At 42.9% G+C, this 21,304-nt stretch overlaps 1 protein-coding gene across 1 annotated transcript in view; it reads right to left on the bottom strand.

Annotated features, from left to right (window-relative positions):
- Nucleotides 1-21,304, bottom strand: part of LOC311235719 (solute carrier family 22 member 13) — a 122,832-nt gene that overhangs the window by 12,724 nt on the left and 88,804 nt on the right. The window contains exon 9 of the mRNA XM_084323185.1: nucleotides 1,022-1,267. Coding sequence (XP_084179311.1) covers nucleotides 1,022-1,267 — 246 coding nt within the window. The remainder of the gene's footprint in view (nucleotides 1-1,021; nucleotides 1,268-21,304) is intronic.

Raw genomic sequence — 21,304 nt, 5'->3', positions numbered from 1 at the left:
GAAGACGCCGTAACTCGTCTTTGATGTCAATATTTCAAAAATCTGTCATCAAAATCATATTTCCTTTCCGGAGCCCTGAGACACACTGCTGATCTCCTCTCAACTCTCTAGCGGTTCAAGAGCGCCATCTGGTGGCCGATCGGCAGATCGCCAACCGGATATTAACCTTTGAACCGGTAGTGCTCATCCATATGTGGTCCGGCCACTCGCTATAGCTCCCGCGACTCCATCTTGAAACACTGGATAATAGATTGCTCGCCTAACTCAATAAACAACGTTATTTGGACGTATATACTATTATACAACCTGGAAATGGATCGGGCATTTCTACATCCCATAATAGAAAAAAATCTGTTCCACGCTCATCTGCCAGCGGCGTGAGGAAGCCACGGTAAGATTCAGCGTTATTTTCTAACGTTTTCCATACTAACTGATCTGATGAACATATGACCCACTCTGGATGAATCATCTAACGCTGCCCACGGAATTATAAACGATCCCCCGCCCATCCGGTCATCATCAGATGATGCGTAGAAACTTCTAGAAGTACGTGCAGTTGAAATTTTTTATCTCGCACAGATTTCTACCAAACTGTATTTGATCATCAATATAATGCATTTGGGGCTATAAATCATGTTCTGAAGAAAGCTGCAGAAAACGATAAAAACATACTTATACTTTAGACCATATTTTAGTATGAATATGTGAATGAAAAAGTTTAACGTTGCTACACCCTGAACAATACATATAGGACATTGAATGGGCCATAATAATGGCAATTTAGCAATAGAATTTAAAAAGTTATAGCCCTGCAAAGAAGGGGAACTTCTCCATAGACAAATAGAGCTGACGAGGGATGGTAAATTATGAATTTAACCCATGGCGATTAAAGTGTTAATATAGGTTTAGCACTGCAAAAACCGGCATTTATCCCCATTGAACAGAGCGCTGACACTCGCGGCCCACAGCGCCCCCTGCTGAACGGCACTTGATGTGTTAACATACGCCTGTGCTCTCTCACCTTTTCCGACACAGTGTGTCGAGGCCCGGGAGGCGGAGCCTGGGCTGTCTGTCACAGTCCTCCACCGAATCAGGCAGCGGCACGCCGCTGGTCTCGGGCAGCAGCAGGCATAGGCCGGAGCCTATGATTGGCCCACTGCTGTAGACGATCATGGAGGCCAATGGGATTCCTCCGCTGGCGCTGACCAGGGTGTTGAGGATACATCCCACCCGGTAACACAGGTTCACCAACGCCACGCACTTCTGTCTGCGGGTAGAGCCCACGCACACACACACACACAAACACCACACATGCGCACACACACACACACACACACACACACACACACACACACACACACACACACACACACACACACACACACACACACACACACACACACACACACACACACACACACACACACACACACACACACACACACACACACATACATACATACATACATACATACATACATACATACATACATACATACATACATACATACATACATACATACATACATACATACATACATACATACATACATACATACATACATACATACATACATACATACATACACACACAGGTACTGTGTTGACAACAATTATTCCAAGTACTTAACAGTATTCTATGCACTACCCAGCCACTCCAGTGTTTAGACCTCTACACTACCCAGCCACTCTAGTGTTTAGACCTCTACACTACCCAGCCACTCTAGTGTTTAGACATCTACACTACCCAGTGTTTAGACCTCTACACTACCCAGCCACTCCAGTGTTTAGACATCTACACTACCCAGTGTTTAGACCTCTACACTACCCAGCCACTCCAGTGTTTAGACATCTACACTACCCAGTGTTTAGACCTCTACACTACCCAGCCACTAGGGCTGGGCGATATGACGATATTATATAAATATCGGGTACAGTTCATTAACGATACACTTTTTTAACGTATTGTGGATATCGTGATGTTTTACCCAAGAGGATTGTGTCGCGTCAATCTGGTCCACACCCGTTCAAACTTTTGAACAACGCCGCCCCCACACACACTACTGCATCAAAGTTACTAATTATTATTAACAAAGGCATTCGTTTTGTGGCATTAACGTTATATAGTTACACGTTCAATAACATTAGCGTATTTACCCAAACATAGCAATGTCCAATGACGACATAGATAGCAAGCGTTACTGTTCATATCTCAGCCCGTGCGGAGTTGTGCATGCCCATTCTGCGGTCTGTTAATAAAGTTTTCAATCAGACAGATGTATGGAAAGGCTTTTATTATAACATTCGTTGCAATAAAATCATTATGGCTTGTTTAGTCATGCTGCGGTGCGCTGGTAATCACTCGTCTGCCGCAGGGAGCTGTTGTTGTCGTTGAGCTGAGCTCAGCTCTCGTCAAAATCAATTGCGGAAGTAAAAAACGCATAGAGCTTGCCGATTGGTGCTAAGAACAGCAGGGCGGGTTCAATCGGTGTGACGTAATTGGCAGACTCTGCCGGCTGAATGATCGAATGAATGGAAACGTTATTAACGATTGCAGAATGGGTACAATACAGTACAGCTCAATACAACAACAGTGGACTGGGGGATGAAGACCAGAAAAAGACTTTCGGCTTTTTTACATAAGGGTCCTCCATTTTCAATTCATCAAAACATTTAGAGACATACAAATATACAGTAGTTTCATAAAAATGCTAAAATGCTATTTATTGATTGATTGATTGATTTAAAACTTTATTAACATATTGCAGAATGGGTACAGTACAGCTCAATACATACAATTGTTAAGGGGATGCAGACCAGAGAAAGTCTTTCGTCTTGTTTACATCAGGGTCCCCCATTTTCAATTAATCATATTTCATATCTAAATCATATAATATCTCATTGCTAAATATATGCAATATATAATCTAATAATCCAATAATCTAAATCTAATATATAATATAAAAATGCTAAATGCATGGGTATTTTATTTAGTCTTTAATGTTAGCTTGCAAACTCAAATTGTCTTGGTAAGCCTCATAATGAATTGTTTGGGGAAAAAAAGAAAAACATCGTGATGTGTATCGTGTATCGCCGAAAGGTCAGAAAATATCGTGATATCATATTTAGGCCATATCGCCCAGCCCTACCAGCCACTCTAGTGTTTAGACCGCGTGTATATTTTCCCTAACGCACTTTCACTTCCGCGTTCGGGTTCTGCGATCTGATTGGCCACTGACGTTTCTCTCAGCGCCAATCGCGTTACGCCTAGTTCTATCACTGGTTAAGCTTGGCGACTCTTTCGAAGTTGGTTAAGGTTAGAGTTTGGTTTAGAGCAGGGCGATAGACCACCAGCCCTGATTCAGAACTCTAACCTTAACCAACTTCGAAAGAGTCGCCAAGCTTAACCAGTGATAGAACTAGGCGTTAGCTAGCTAGCAGGCTGTTAGAGGCATAACTAAGCGTAACGCGATTGGCGCTGAGAGAAACGTCAGTGGCCAATCAGATCGCGGAACCCGAACGCGGAAGTGAAAGTGCGTTAGGGAAAATATACACACGTTTAGACTTCTACACTACCCAGCCACTCTAGTGTTTAGACCTCTACACTACCCAGCCACTCTAGTGTTTAGACCTCTACACTACCCAGCCTCTCTAGTGTTTAGACCTCTACACTACTCAGCCTCTCTAGTGTTTAGACCTATACACTACCCAGCCACTCTAGTGTTTAGACCTCTACACTACCCAGCCTCTCTAGTGTTTAGACCTATACACTACCCAGCCTCTCTAGTGTTTAGACCTCTACACTACTCAGCCTCTCTAGTGTTTAGACCTATACACTACCCAGCCACTCTAGTGTTTAGACCTCTACACTACCCAGCCTCTCTAGTGTTTAGACCTCTACACTACCCAGCCTCTCTAGTGTTTAGACCTCTACACTACTCAGCCTCTCTAGTGTTTAGACCTATACACTACCCAGCCACTCTAGTGTTTAGACCTCTACACTACCCAGCCACTCTAGTGTTTAGACCTCTACACTACCCAGTGTTTAGACCTCTACACTACCCAGCCACTCTAGTGTTTAGACCTTTACACTACCCAGCCACTCTAGTGTTTAGACCTCTACACTACCCAGTGTTTAGACCTCTACACTACCCAGCCACTCTAGTGTTTAGACCTCTACACTACCCAGCCACTCTAGTGTTTAGACCTCTACACTACCCAGCCTCTCTAGTGTGTAGACCTGTACACTACCCAGTGTTTAGACCTCTACACTACCCAGCCTCTCTAGTGTGTAGACCTGTACACTACCCAGTGTTTAGACCTCTACACTACCCAGCCACTCTAGTGTTTAGACCTCTACACTACCCAGCCACTAGTGTTTAGACCTCTACACTACCCAGTGTTTAGACCTCTACATTACCCAGTGTTTAGACCTCTACACTACCCAGCCTCTCTAGTGTTTAGACCTCTACATCAGTGTTTCCCAACCGGGGGTACGCGTACCCCTAGGGGTACGTGGGTGGTCCCCAGGGGGTACATGAAAAGATTTGAAAAAGATTTTTTTTTTTACCAACTTTTTTTTAAATCCTTTTTTTTTTTAAACAAGTTCAGAGGAAAGATACATTCACATCAGCATTTCATATTAATTCCCACAGTGGCATAAAAAACTGTCTTTTCAGTATATAGATTGTCCGTCAGTATAGTCATATACTGTGTAGCCTGCCTGCTTGCAGTTGTGATTTTTAGAGATGAATCATCGTTTAATAATAAAATGTGTGGCAAACAAGGTATGTTTATCTCCGTTATATTAGTGAGAAATAATGCAACCTTGGCCCAAAAAGCTAGTACTACTGGACAATCCCACATCGTATGTTCCTATGACTTTTTGCAGACATAAAGTACATAGGGGGGGAAGGGGGAGCTCCAGTAGCTCACCGCGTACCTCGAACGCTATTTCGGCGTCGGGGACAACCGTGCGCGTCACGGATCTGGGGTACACGAGTTCGACTCCCGGACTCGCCGTATTTTCTCAGTGTCTTTCCCCCCATCTATACCCCATTCAACCTGTTTCTGTCGGTCATACTTGACCAGAAAAAGCGATAAACGCGAAAAGAACCAGCTGACTGGTCAAAGTTAAAAAAAAAAAAAGTACATAGGGGACTTTGTAAAAGTTTCCTGGGTGACAGATAAAATCTTTATCAGTTTGTAATGAGTTAATTGATTATTATAATTACGAGAGGTTAACGGAATATTATCCCATACATTCTGCCAATTTATGCAGGCGTTGTAATCCTTTAAATCTATGTTCCAGACAGTGGTATTACCTGTAGTTCTGTTTAGTTTTCCTTGTATTTTATTATATAACCCAGAAACAAAACCATTTTTAACATTTATGCCACTCACTATAATTATTAAAGGATGAACTGGTAAAGGCTGATGGGACACCATAAGTGCGCATTGCAGTGCGCAACTGTAAATAAAAAAAGAATTATGTACTAGGGACATTATAGATTTGCTTGAGCTCTTGAAAGGATCTGAGACCGTATTCACTGTATATGTCAGATAGTTTGTGAATACCTTGTCTTTGCCAATTGGAAAATGTAGCTGGTTTCCCTCCCAACAGTAAGAAGTTGTTATCAAAAATAGGGGTATCTAGGTGCCATTTTGTGTCCCACTGTCCCATTTCAGCAATAACTTAAATTGAATGTGCTATAATTGGGCCGAATTTAGTACGGCAAAAGCTTTGGGATAGACCAGAAAAGAGGATATATTTGCTTTCCTACTGTAAAAAAAACTATGTACAGGAAAACTGTACCCAAATAAAGAATAATGCATGCCAAAATTGGGGGAATTCAAATTAAGTAATATTTTTTTTTTTTTTTAATATATTTTTATTAAATTTTTTGGAAGAAAAGGCAGGATATGTAATGCACATACAATGCACATACAATGCACATAAAAACATACATTTAAATTATTTGCCAATTACATGCATTGGCTTGCATTGGCTTGCCTCATTTAAAATAAAAAACTCCTACCCCCTAACCCCTGCACCAACCACCGTTGACAAAAAATTTATAAAATAATAATAATAATAATAATAATAATAATAATAATAATAATAATAATAATAATAATAATAATAATAATAATAATAATAATAATAATAATAATAATAATAATAGTAACCCCCCCCCAACCCACCCCGTCATAGGCCTGAGAAGAAAATTAATTGAACAAAAATTTCAACAAAGACCGAAAAACTAAAAAAAACTAAAAGGAATTATACAGATATAATTAGTTATGTCCTGCTAGCTATATATTGAAGGTCCTAACTTGATAGAGAATATGGTTCCAGCTATCTATTGTTTGATATCTTGCCCCATTTAATCTAGCTGTAGAAAGCTCCATTGTTACAACATCAGCTAATAACTGTTTCCAGTGATTAAAGGGCAGAGAGTGTGGAGCTTGCCATCGCAGCGCCAACATTTTTTTTGCAGCAGTACTTCCTGCCAGCCAAAATCGTCTCTGAACAATACTTAAAACTAAAGAATCATCATCATTAAGGAGAAGTAATTTGGGACAACAGGGAATATGTTTTTGTAATACTTTAGATAGATAATTAGTTATCTGTTCCCAGAAACTTTTAACTGTGGGGCATTCCCACATCATATGTGTAAAAGTACCAGTAGTATTTAGAGAACAAAGTGTACAGTTTGGTGACATAGCACGTCTCATTCTATAAGCTTTCTGGGGGGTTAAATATGTTTTATGGACAAAATTGAAATGAATCTGCTGATGATTTGGGTTTCGTGATGCCATAGTAACATTTCCCCAAACTCTGGTCCAATTGATAGAGTGATGGTGTTCTAATCCCAATTCTGTGCTCCACGATTGGATAACAGGTATTAACGAAGTACATCTTTGTGATAGATCTTTATAAATTATAGAGACTTGTCCTTTGGAGAGACCTGCAGTTTTTTTTAGAGAAAGTAATTAACGGGTGAGTAGTTGGTTTGGTCCATGGAACTCCATAGGCTCGCATAGCCGAGCGGAGCTGTAAATATAAAAAAGGAGGTGCCAGGTAAGTTATATGACTCTTTCAGATCTGAGAATGTTCTTAGACCATTGTCCTCCATAACATCGCCAAGTACATGAATGCCACAGTTGGACCATGATTGAGCTACAAAACTGCGGCCTCCGCTAAGCAAAAACGGGTTATGAAATAAGGGAGTCTGTTCATGCCACTTAGTATCCCAATTAAGTAACTTTTCATATTTGCGCCATAAAGATATGGCATGCGCTATTATCGGACCATAACGTAATCTACATTGCTTTAGTGAAATATCTGTAAAGACAATGTCTTGTAAACGAATCGGCGCCACAATATGTTTTTCAATATTAAGCCAGGGGGCCTCAGAATTTAAATTAAACCAACTCAACAGAGGACGAAATGATAACGCTTGAAAATAAAACTTAAAATTTGGCACAGTTAAACCACCAGATTGCCGCTCATTTTGTAAGGTAGTAAGTTTAACCCGAGCTCGCTTGCCTCGCCATATACATTTTGAGACTGCTCTATGTAAATTTTCCCAATGAGCAACAGGTGGGGCAATAGGAATCATGGAACTACAGAAGTTTACTCGAGGTAATATGTTCATTTTGATAATAGAGACTCTTCCGGAAAGGGAGACAGGTATATTACACCATCGATTGAGATCATTTATGATTGACCTAATGGTTCTATTGTAGTTTACGGACACAATTTTTTCAATTGAAGGAAATATATCAATACCAAGATATTTAAATTGTGTTACAACCGGGATCTCATGGTCAAGCACAGTTAGGAGTGGTTCTTAGGTACATTAGTGCTGATTTTGTCCAGTTTATTTTATAACTTGAAATTGAACTGAATTTTTCAAAGATTTTCAGGAGGCTTGAGAGAGACTGAGATACATTCTCCATATATAACAAGATGTCATCCGCATAAAGCGAAATATGATGATCAGTAGAATTTACAGAGATTGGCTTAATGTTTTCTGATTGCCGTATAGCTTGGGCTAAAGGTTCAAGGGATAAAATAAACAAGCTTGCAGAGATCGGATCCCCTTGCCTACTTCCACGAGTGATTTTGAAAGGAGGAGAACTAATATCTCCGGTTATGACACTGGCTGATGGATTAGAAAATATTATTTTTACCATATTTATAAAATTTTGACCTAGTCCCATATGTTTCAGTACAGCCCAAAGATAGGTCCACTCCAGACGGTCAAAGGCCTTCTCTGCATCAACAAAGAGAACAGCTGACGACACTTTAGCTTGAGAGGCGGAGTTGACAATGTGAAGGAGACGTCGCAAATTATCAGACGAAAGCCTTTTTTTAACAAAACCACTTTGAAAGGCGGTTAGGTGGCCGAGCGGAGATTGCGTTCGTCACCAGCCCCGGAGCTGAGCTGGATTTGCCTGTTCGAATCCAGCTCACAGCTCCGGGGTTGTCACCAGCTTGGCTGGCCGTCTGCACTGATACAATTGGCTGTATCAGAGGGTGGGAGAAGCTGGCGGGGTGGGTCCGGGTCGTTGTAAACAGCGACTCCTACAGTTCGGTCGGGGCGCCTGCTAAGCGCGGATTGGACGTGAGGGGGATAGTGTGGTCCTCCCACACGCTACGCCCTCTCAATGAGAATCCGCGCTGCCAGGTGAAAAGAAGCGGTGATTGGCTGGACGTGTGTCAGAGGAAGCACGTGGTAGCCTCCACTCTCCCAGATGATCTGACTGTGGGGGGTAAGTGCGCAGCGACCAGGAAGGGACTGGGAATTGGCATACGACTAACATTGGGATGGGAGAAAATCGGAGGAAAATGGAGGGGGAAAAAGACAAATAAAAAAAAAACCACTTTGATCTGGGTGAATCAGTTTAGGTAAAAACTTTTCAAGACGGCAAGATAATACTTTAGAAAATAGTTTGGCATCTGTATTAATTAAAGAAATAGGGCGCCAACTAGAACACTGGTTTGGATCTTTACCTTTTTTTAATAAAAGAGAGATTAGGGACATATTCACGTCTCTCCCTAAGGAGCCTTTAGATATGGATATATTAATCATCTCAAGTAGTAGCGGGCCTAAGACGTCCCAGAACCGCAAATAAAATTCAGGGGGAATGCCATCCCACCCTGGAGACTTGCCTTTATTCATAGTTTCCAGAGATGTTTTGAGTTCTTGCGATGATATAGGAGCACCCATTAAACTTGATTCAACTGGTGACAAAACAGAGAGGTTAAGGCCACTTAAAAAGGATTCAATCTCTTCAGAGGGACGCTCGCCTTCTGTAGTATATAAATCATTATAAAATTTTGCAAATCTTGTATTGATTAATTTTGGATCTGTAAGCAGCTCACCATTTTCTGATGTAACAGTAGTAATATTTCCTACAAGATCACTATTGCGTAGTTTGTTGGCCAATATTTGACTCGGTCGACTACCATGAAAGTATTGGTTTACTCTACCTTTATGGATGGAGGATTCGGCTCTTTTCCTGATAAGATCGTTTAGTTCACTCTTAACATTGGCTAGTGTGGCGGCAGTCTGTTGAGAGTAATGCCTCTGTTGAGATAGGTCCAAGGTAGACAGCATGGTTTCTAATTCCGATATTCGTTTTAGCTGAGATTTATTAAGACTTGAAGAGAAAGTAATAGCATTATTTCTGACAAAGCCTTTAGTAGCGTCCCAAAGTATCCTGAAATCATCCACGGAGTTATTATTAAACATTAAAAATTGGGCTAGCTCAGACTGAAATTGCTCACAGAATGCTGGATTATCCAATAAAGAGCAGTTAAAGCGCCATCTTGTGGCCTTTTTCTTAGCCTGGCTGAATTGAAATTGACAGAAATAGGCATGGTGATCTGATAAACTCATAGGTCGGATTTCAATTTTTTTTACGTCTGAAAATAAGGATGCTGATATTAAAACTAAATCAATACGGGAAAATGATAGATGTCTATTAGAGAAAAAAGTATACTCCCTGTTGCCTGGATTATGAACCCGCCAAATATCAATAAGATTAAAGTCAGATAGCAAGTGCTTTAAAGCGTTTGTCGAGCGAGTATTATGATTAACTGCTTTTGATTTATCCCAGGTATGATCCAAAACAGAATTCATATCCGACCCAATAATCAACTGGAAATCAGCTAGTTCCATTAGGATTTTATTCAATGATTGAAAAAAGTCTGGTTCATAACAGTTGGGTGCATAGACATTAATAAACGCAATTTTTTTACCATTATGAATACATTTTAGAAAAGCTATTCTTCCTTCTTGATCACTGCCTTTGCCTATGATGGTAATTTTGCATTTTTTATCAATGATTATAGCAACCCCTTTGGTTTTATTCAAAGCTGAAGCAGAAGAAGCCACTTTATAACGCTGATTTTCTAATTTGTGCATATCTCTTTCAAGCAAGTGCGTTTCTTGAAACATGCATATTTCAACTCGATTTCTTGATATAGTATCAAGACAGCTAGCCCTTTTAATGGAATTGTTAAGACCTTTAACGTTCCATGAAAAAATAGCTAAAGACGACATTTATAATATGAAATAAAATAATTCAAAAGTATATGAATCTGTACTAATAGATAACCCAAATTTGGTCTTTGTTGACGAGATGCCCAAAGTATGCACATAAGGAAAAAAAAGGCCCATATAACCCACCCCATCTTAACAAAAAAAATCTGTAAGAATTTTAAAAAACAGTACAAAAACTTCAAAAACAAAACAAAAAAAACAAGAAAAAACAAAGGTGATTGGTGCCCCTCCCACATAGATCCTCCCCACCCTGTATATCTAACACAGGGTTGTGACATAGCTGCAAAAGGAAGCTCATCTCCTCATGTCCCAGTGGGTGGCTGTGTGCTGGTCGGCTCTCTGTGCAATTGGAGTAAACAGTATTGATTAACAGGTGTCTAAGCAACTATTCAGTTGGAATATATCTTTATGACATTTGTCAAATTGATAAAAATAATGTTAAAAAAAAAAAAAACTTTGTGTTTATCCAATTAATAAGTATCTTAGATAGCTTAACAACTTATCTCTGCACAGAGAGACCTCGCAGAACTACACCACCCAGATTAATCCTATGATGGACTATGCAGATGATGGTTAAGATAAAAGAAAAAAAAAGAAAAGAATAACTGAAGAAAAAAAAATAACTATGAAGAGCAGCAGGTAAAAATAAAAGGAGTATTGGCCAAAAGTATGACAATTACTTTTACTTTGTTGGTATCACCATTAAATAATTGGTGTTCTTGAGTAAAAGTAAAAACAAATAAGAAACAGCAATAATAAATAGTACTGATAATATCGCCTAGTAGCATTTTATTTAACCATCAAAATATGGTGACTATGAATGTGTGATATTGTCTATCATCTGTTAAGTATTTTGTTATTGCAAGTGTTTATATACTAAACTATAGTACATTTAGTTTGAGGAGAATTTTAGTAATGGAAAAACAAATAATGAATCGAAAAAAACATGAAGAAAACAAGTAATTAATAATAATAATAATAATAATAATAATAATAATAATAATAATAATAATAATAATAATAATAATAATAATAATAATAATAATAATAATAATAATAATAATAATAATAACCCCGGCTCCGCTCAGGGATACGGCTACCGAAAAGAGAGTGGCACTATTTGTTCACCGTGCATATAAATATGGCGCAAGTAAATGTAGAAATCCCTTAGTCCTTTACCCTTCTACCCAACTAAGTAACAGAACGTGAAGCCTCACCCACGATACCGCGTGCGGTGTAGTATGGCCTGTTTGGCCTTAGAATAGCATCGAGACCTCGTGCGAATTAATAGCTGAATTGTCAGAGTTTGGCACTGTACCGTCGAGTGCAACGTATTTCTATTAAGTAATAATAGTCTATCGTGTATGGTGCATCGTGCGGTTAGAGTTCTAAAGTGACCAGCATCTCCAACGCTTCCTCGTGTTATCTAGAGTCTTAACCAGGCTGGGCCGACCACATGGCGCCTTCATCCGAGGAGATCTAGACGAGGACCGAGGGACATGTACACTGGATTACCTACCCGACGACTGCTGAGCCCTATGCGGCTGGAATATATTTGCTTTGGTACTGTGATTTGTGGAGCGGATAATCGCCGACGCCTGTGAGTGTTGGATTTACCCCCGAGAGGAGTCAAGTTGAGTCGGCGCTCAGAGAGACTGAGGTCGCCTAGCTTCTTCATTGTGGAGCTACAGCCTACAAGAGAACCAAGGTGTATTCATCTGCGGATCAAGAGTCTACTGCACTGTCTTCTGTACTTGAAGTCTCCCTAGATATCGTTGACCAGACGGTCTACTACCGACGGCTCTCCTAACCCCCCTACCGGCCTACAACCGGGAGGACCCCTTCCAGAATATCCTGCTATATCACTAAGAGTACCATAGATCTAATTCCCTAAGAGCCAGGTTGTCTACTTGCTTCCTGCGTAACCAGAGATTGGACATTCAGTGTTGATTTGCCTACGAGTACTCATTTGCCTTACAAGTGCATTCAAATCATAAATGTAATGGTAAATATCATATGTACCTTTTGCTATATATTAAATATTTGATTATTACCTTTGTGTGGAACCGATTTCATTGTGGGAAAGTGTTCATCATATTTAGATATCGTGTACTGTATGGCCAGTAGTTAAAGTACATAAAGCGGTAGTGGTTTAATGATACCATACTTATCAATAGTCAGGGAATTGTACCCCTCAGTTACAGGTACAGTACAGTACAGCTCAATACATACAATTGTTAAGGGGATGCAGACCAGAGAAAGACTTTCGTCTTGTTTACATCAGGGTCCCCCATTTTCAATTCATCGTAAATCAGCATTATGGTTGCCCTCAAAGGGCCAAAGTCCATATAAATGTTAATGTAATGTAAAATAAATGTAGCTACTCATTTACATATTGTTAAACATGTTGTTTCTGTATTTATTACTTATTCAAGTTATACATATTGCATATGCATTTGCATAGATGTAAAAATATGTTAGCTTATGTTATTTTAACAAATAATTTTAGTTTATCAGAACCCCATATTACTCCATCAATCAATGATCAAACCATTCAAGTAAATAACAAAGAAGAATATCATCAAATACAAGCTATGACATTACTGTAAGTTTGTTCAAAACCTTTTTGTCACAGTCAAGAGGGGCATAACTAACAACTGTGAGCTGCAAAGAACACGTGGGACAGATGTAGCAGATGTTACAAAAACAAATGGCTGCACACAACCTTGCAGAGGCCATACATCCAACTAATGGAAGATAGTTTAATTAACTTTAATTAACAGATTGCAGAATGGGTACAGTACAGTACAGCTCAATACACACAATTGTTAAGGGGATGCAGACCAGAGAAAGACTTTCGACTTGTTTACATCAGGGTCCCCCATTTTCATTTCGTAATGAAATTGCTATTAAAATTTGCATGTGCACTGTGTTAGTGTAAATGTAATGAATGTTGCCGCTAGCTTGTGGCTAGGCTAGCGTTCTTTGCTAATGGCTAACGTTAGCTAGCCGAATTGTTTAGAGACTTGAATAAGGGAATGAAACGTTGTTAACTTGGCTATGTCACATATAAACACAATGTAATGTATCACGTTGGCTGCTGGCTGCTAATGCAGCCTGCAGATAATATTTGCATGTGCACTGTGTTAGTGGTGCTGCCTCAATGAATTAATGTTTGCCGCTAGCTTGTGGCTAGGCTAGCGTACGTTGCCGATGCACGGCTGATCTAGTGCCTCTGTGGAGGACGAAGTAAACATTGCCAGGCATTCTGGTCATTGTAGTTCTCCCTCTTTTCACCCACAGTTAAAGGAGACATGACATGCTGGTTTGATGAAATGTATAGTGTAAATGAAATGAATAGTGTATGTATATTCAATAGTAGTATTGATAGTATATTAGCCACTGTATACTGTACATCAGGGCTATTCAACTAAATTGTTCAGGGGGCCACGTTGTCAGAAACCCAAGGGGCCAGGGGCCGGACTGCCACGGCGCCTCCCTGTGCTATGAATATATGTACACTTGACACAACACGCAACCACATTTTCACAACTTTTATTTAACTACATTGCAAAAGTAGTATACTTTTCAAAAAAAGTGCTTCATTTATGTGCCACATCTGCAACATCTCCTGCAGAAAGTGCTTCATTTATGACTGTGCAACAACTGCAACATCTCCTCTTCAACATTTCAATATAAAAATAAAATAAAAAACAAACAAGTGCATGATGTGCATCTGAACATTCTAACATCAACACTTGAACAAAAAAACACATTTATAGTGCAGCTGAGCTTATGAAAAAGTGCTTCATGTCTGTGCAACAACAGCAAATCACAGCATCTTATTAGCACTTATTGTCCACTCTTAACTCTCAAACATCAGGGGGGTGGGGGGCAGACAGGCCTAGCCTACATACACACATATAATGAGAGCGATTGCACTTCTTTGACTGGGCAATGGCAGAGAAAGAGGGTTCATAGGAAGTGAGGGCTACCCGCAAACAGTGATGCAAATGCTCATTTGTCAAGGAGGCACGTTGCTTGTTTTAATGGCATTCATGTGAGAGAAACTGGATTCACAGGTGTATGTTGAGCCAAACATTGTTAGCACAGATATTGCCAGCGTTTTTATTTTGGGGAATGTCTTGACATGAATACACTTTATCCAAAATGTTGTGGTGGATTCATTCTCAAGTGCCTGCCTCAGAGCAGATGATGCTTGCATGTCAATTATTTCAAGTTGCAGGAGACCTTCATCAATGTGAAGTGATGCAAGGAACGCTTGTCCTTTTGTGGAAATAGCAGCTACATTGGCAATCACTGGGTAACATTATCACGTCTCATGGCTTCTCCTACCATTGTTATGCCGACGATACTCAACTCTTCCTCTCCTTCCCTCCCTCAGATATCCACGTCTCTGTGCGGATCTCGGCCTGTCTGTCCGACATCTCAGCCTGGATGACGTCCAACCACCTCAAACTGAACCTAAGCAAAACAGAATTGCTCCACCTGCCGGCCAAATCCTCCCCCCTAACCGACCTTTCAATCACAGTCGAGAATGCAGCTGTGACTGCGTCCCCGACCGCCAAGAACCTTGGTGTTGTCCTCGACGACCAGTTGAACTTCTCTGCTCACATCGCAGCGACGACCAGAACCTGCCGATTCCTCCTGAGCAACGTCAGAAGGATACGCCCCTTCCTGACAAAAGAAGCCACCCAACTCCTCGTCCAATCAACAGTCATCTCCCGCCTCGACTACTGCAATGCACTGCTCGCTGGCCTCCCGGCCACTGCCACTAAGCCTCTTCAACTCATTCAGAACGCAGCGGCCCGCCTGATCTCAAACCTACCGAAGTCGGCCCATGTCACCCCACTTCTTAGGGACCTGCACTGGCTCCCCATTGCTGCACGAATCCGCTTCAAGGCCCTCGACCTAGCATACCGTGCGGCAAAGGGAACCGCTCCCGCCTACCTCCGGTCAATGGTCTCTAACTACACACCCTCAAGACCCCTACGCTCTGCATCTTCTGGCCGCCTCAGACCTACTCCTATCCAAGCTCCGGGAGGGTCATCAAAGAGAAGTCGCCTATTCTCAGTCCTTGCCCCACAATGGTGGAATGAACTACCCACCCCAGTTAGGACAGCCGAATCACGTCCAATCTTTCGCCGTCGACTAAAGACGCACTTCTTCAACCATTATCTGAATTAAAAAAAAAAAAAAAAATCTAACCCTAACTAACCGTACTGCCATGCACTTGTCCTAATAAACTAACCTACACTGTAGCACTCAACACTTTGATGAACATTGTTGCTCAGCTGATAGAGTTGTGCCCTTCCTGATGGCTTGTCGTACAGAACTTGTAAGTCGCTTTGGATAAAAGCGTCAGCTAAATGACTAAATGTAAATGTAAATGGGTTGCTCACAAAATGCATCAATTCTCTGGACATGTCAAATTCATCAAATCGACTTGCAAAGTTTTCCCTCAATTTATCAATGAAATCTGTCATTAATTGAGTGACTTTTGGCTCAATTGTGCGTGTTAACGTTGACATGAAAAGAAAAAAGTAAAAAAAAAAAAAAAAAAATTATTAAAAAGAAATGTTTATTTTTTAATTTTTTTTTATTATTATGTAATCTTTGGCGGGCCGGTCAGAATCATCCCGCGGGCCGGATCTGGCCCGCGGGCCGCCAGTTGAATAGCCCTGCTGTACATGGTCTGCTTGGTTTGATCGGGCCGCCGAGCCATGGTCTGCTTGGTTTGATCGGGCCACCGAGCCATGGTCTGTGCTTGGTTTGATCGGGCCGCCGAGCCATGGTCTGCTTGGTTTGATCGGGCCGCCGAGCCATGGTCTGCTTGGTTTGATTTAGGGGAGTGGTCTGCCCTGCGGGGGGGCCCCGACATATTGCGCAACGCCACTGCATACCATTGACTCAGAAAGGTCTGTTTTATTGAAATCGTCACAGCAGTATAGTTTGTTTATACTTCAGAAGGATGATATTTAAACATGGTCCCCAAAATGAATGGAAGCGACACCTGGGGGAAATGGGGGTGTTGCAGCGTTGGGGATGTTTAAAAAATATTATTTAATATATAATATAATAATTTGTGCTTCACCAAAAAATTTGGTCAGCAGCCTCCACTGGTGTAGAGCAGGGGTTCCCAAACTTTTCAGGCCAGGGCCCAGAAAATAAGGCGTCAGAGAGCCGCGGCCCAATGCACATCGTCTGGCTTTTTTTTTTTTTTTTTTTGCCAGGCGACCGATTTTTTAAGCCAAATATCACTTCAATCCTATTAAGTTAGTTCAAGTTAGTTATTCATTTATATGTGCTATTTATGAGAGGGCTAACTTGTTGCAAAATAATAATGATAATAATCATAGCCTCATTAAAATACTATTGTTGCTTCGGTTGTTTTCAGCGTTTTATGTGCATAATCTGTTATTTAGTTTGAAATGTTCGTTGAAATAAGTTGATTTTTCGTTTTTGTTTATTTATTAAGTTAATATAAAACCATATAGTCACATTTTAGAATACAATAGAATAGAATTTTAGAATACAACTAGAAACACTGTCCTGGCCTGCTTCTAAGTTCAGTGGCCTGACAAAAAAAATAAAAAATAAAAAAATAAAAAATAAAAAAAATATTATTTTTTTATTTTTTTTATTTTAATCATCTCGCGGCCCACCCGTGGCTGCTCGCGGCCCACCTTTGGGTCGCGAGCCCGACTTTGGGAACCACTGGTGTAGAGATCTAAACACTAGAGTGGCTGGGTAGTGTAGAGGTCTAAACACTAGAGTGGCTGGGTAGTGTAGAGGTCTAAACACTAGAGTGACTGGGTAGTGTAGAGGTCTAAACACTAGAGTGGCTGGGTAGTGTAGAGTTCTAAACACTAGAGTGGCTGGGTAATGTGCAGTGGTTCCCAACCTTTTTTTAGTACTGTACCCCCAAAGCATTTCAAGCCAACCTAAAGTACCCCCTACTACACAATCAATCGTGGTGATCCCCAGGATATATAATTAATAGTCTATATATTGTGGCAGACCGGCTGTGTGTGTGTGTGTGTGTGTGTGTGTGTGTGTGTGTGTGTGTGTGTGTGTGTGTGTGTGTGTGTGTGTGTGTGTGTGTGTGTGTGTGTGGATGACCTGGATAAAGTCACATGGTCACACAGGTTGGCAGTTTATTGAAGTAAAGTTTTAGTTCTGAGGTCTGACATCATCACCTCATTCCCATTGTAACATTAAGTTAACAAAGCACTGAAGACTCAAAACTAAGATAACATAAGTTATATATTCGTACTTGGCATCGCGTCCCGCTCTTAAGCCATACCGAGATATACTTCATCTCATGTACCTACTGTACACCATCAACGAAAAAACAAATACGCCCACCACCTGCCAGGCCCCGCCCCTATAGAGGCGTACTATAAAGTACTAGGCGTGGTCACCACTCACTCTTCCTCTATTTTCGTTTCCATCATAGCGGTCGCAAGTCGCCCTATGTAACTAGTGCTATGAAAAGATTAGAGAAATTGCGTAATGTTGAATGCTTACCGGAGGTTTGCTTACCCCTGGAATCTTCGGGGCATGTTTCAGCGACACGTCGGACCTATTCTGATGTTTCCTCGTCTGGTGGCAGCAGATCAAGGAGCAGCGTGCAAGGTTTGGCTATCGAGCCGGCTTGTACACAGGTAGGCCCTGTGTCATCAGGCATTGATGTTGGTGTTAGTAATGCTGCTTGGTGAACGTTCCACTGCAGTGCACGATTTCCGAGCGATCCTGGAGCATGCTGCTAACACTAATGCTACTAATGCTACTACTAATGCTAATGCTAATGCTGAAATGGGTCGTTGTTCTAATATTCCCCGCCGTGGGACGTTGCCGCTTTTCCCTCCTCTTGCCCGGTTCATTGATGAAGGTCAGTCGGTAGCTAATGTGGGGGGTTTCGCTGAGTCTTATTTACCTTTTTTACGGGTAAAAGGGCTGACAACAGGGTGCAGGCCGGGTGTACCGTGGCTAAGTAGCCAGGTAGCTTTGATCCTGTGGCCCGGTGGGGATGAACGATGACCCACCCGGCCGATGCTTGAGAGCGAATCGGCTCGGAGGGTGGCAGTATGGACGGATGAGTGGTATACTGCTGCAGGATGGTTTTTAGCGGCGGCCAGTGTTATGGCTCAGCTGGCTATTTTCCTATCCACATTGGCGTCGGGTAGTGGGGCTATGGGTCCAGCGGACATTATTATTTTTTTTGATCCACTTTTTCTCCCATTTTCTATATATTTTTCTCCCATCCCAATTTCGTATCATCCAATTCAACCCTCCCCTGTAACAAACGCTGTTTCTTGCCTCCCACAAGCCGGCTGCAATGTGGACTAAGTCATACATAGCACAAGTCCCCTCCGGTACTTGAGGTAACAGCAGTCGCATCTTTTCACCTGCGCAGCTCGATCTCTCAGTGGCGAGGAGTAATGCGTGGGAGGCTCACGCTGCCCCCGACACTTCCTGATTCTACTGCGCAGGCGCACCAACCGACCTGTAGGAGTCGCTGTCCACAACGCCCGATCCCCACCCATCAGTTTCCCACCCCCTAATACGGCCAATGTGTATTAGTATGAACGACCAGCTAAACTGAAAGCAATGTGGAGCGCTGGGCTGGAACAGGCAAGCCCAGCGTCTCCGTCATTCGTGGCGAGCGCCTTGCCCACTACGCCACGTAGCCGCCCCCGGTCCAGCCGACATTATAAACATGTTGCATGTTTGTGGTGTTATAGAGATCTTGACTCAGTCGCAAGTTATAACTGTGGGGAGGATTAGGATGCTATCAACGTTTGTTAATAGGCATGTCTGGTTGGAGCACTCTCCTCTTGGGGAAGAGGATAGGTTTTCTCTCCTCACGACTCCTTTTTCCACGGAAGGACTTTTTGGTCGTTCTGTGGAGGCGCAGACGGTTGTTGATCTGGGTCCCACACCGCCTCACGCTGTGCAGCCAGAGGTTGGAGCACGGCCTCGTCAACGACTGTGGCGAGGCCCTTGACAGGCGGTCATGTTTCCCCCGCCAGTGGTACCCTGGGCGGAGAGTCAACGGGGATCCACAAGGCCGACAGCCTTGGCGGCCGAGGGATCGGCCATTTTGGGTGTATTCGGCTTGGATCAAACAAGCCGTCGTCATTCTGCCGCGAGCAGCCCGCTCCCCGTTCAAACCTCTCTCCGTCACCAACGGGCGGGCCGTGAACCTTCTTTGAAGCGCATGCGGCCCCACTTTTCACTTCTCATGGGGACAGGTGCTGACACCCAGTTGATGGCTGAGCCTGGGTCTGTCCGTGAGAATGTTGTGCTGTCGCGTGGCTCCTGCACCACACGTTGTGTGATGGGTGAGCCCGGTGTTACGGCTACCACTAGGCACTAGTTACAGTGGTCAGCAGGGGGAATCGAGGCCTCTTCAGTTGAATGCACAGCAAGGGTTACCCCGGCCTCGCCTTCGCCAGGCGGGGTGTCACGCTGATGCCTCCCACTCCCGTGAGAGCGGCAGTGGTCTGCAAAGAAGAGGCAAGCGTGATTTGGGTGATAGAAATATCACTGCAGGGCTATGGCGTGTAGGAGCCCATGGGGTCCTCACGCCTTGCGTGTCTAGCTGTAGAGCAACTCCTCAGCATGCGCTAGAGGGGTGTTCAGGGGGGGGGTGTGTGTCAACCAGTTTGATGGCAGCTTCTCCCGTATCAAACCGGCCCTTTCTGTCGGGGTCCCCCCTTGGGTGCGTCGCACAGCGGGAGGGACCGGGCCAACTATCTACTGTTCCTTGCGGCCCAGCGTCAGTTGACGGCGGGTGCGCTGTGGGATTATTTTCACATATGGCGACAAGAATGCCGTTTGGAGGGGTGGATAGAGAGAACGTTGAGGGAGGGGCTTGTGTTGCAGTTCGCACAACCCCACCCTTCGTTCTCAGGTTTGGTGCCGACCCTATTGTCAGGGTCAGAAGCAGTGACAGCCCTGGCCGACGAGATCCAATCTCTGTTGGCGAAGCAGGCCGTAGTCGTGGTCCCGAGAGAGGACGCGATGTCAGGCGTCTACTCCCGTTATTTTCTGGTGCCCAAAAAAACGGGAGGGGTCAGACCTATACTGGATCTGTCCGCGTTCAATCGTCTGATTGTAGCGAGACCATTCAGAATGTTGACCGTCAAACTCCTGCTGCTTGCTGTCAGAAGGGGAGACTGGTTCACCTCCATAGACCTGAAGGATGCGTATTTTCACATCCCGATTTACCCTCCTCACAGGAAGTTCCTGCGGTTCCTGTTTCAGGGCGTAGCGTACGAGTACCAGAGGTTGCCGTTCGGCTATTCTCTGGCTCCCCGCACATTCACCAAGTGCGTAGCGACTGCGCTGGAACCTCTACGTCATCTGGGAATACAGGTTCTATTCTATCTCGACGACATTCTATTCCTCAGTCGTTCGCAGGAGGTTGCCAGGTCTCATACCAGGCTGGTGGTGGAATTCCTCACCAGGCTGGGTTTTGCTGTGAACTGGAATAAGAGTACGCCTCTTCCCAGTCAACAGGTGGAGTACTTGGGCTTGACGTTGAGGTCAAGGCCCATGATTGTAACCCTCTCGGAGCAACGGAGGGTGTCTATCCTACGCATGCTCGGGGGTTTCCGTCTGGGAGGGACGGTCACGGCGCTGCAAGTGATGCGCCTGCTCGGTATGATGGCATCTGCTCACACGGTGGTTCCTCTTGG

This window comes from Notolepis coatsorum (assembly GCF_963971535.1).
Source record: "Notolepis coatsorum genome assembly, chromosome: 1".
NCBI lineage: Eukaryota > Metazoa > Chordata > Actinopteri > Aulopiformes > Paralepididae > Notolepis > Notolepis coatsorum.
Note: the sequence above shows the minus strand (reverse complement) of the source record. Positions and strands in the feature narration are given on the sequence as shown.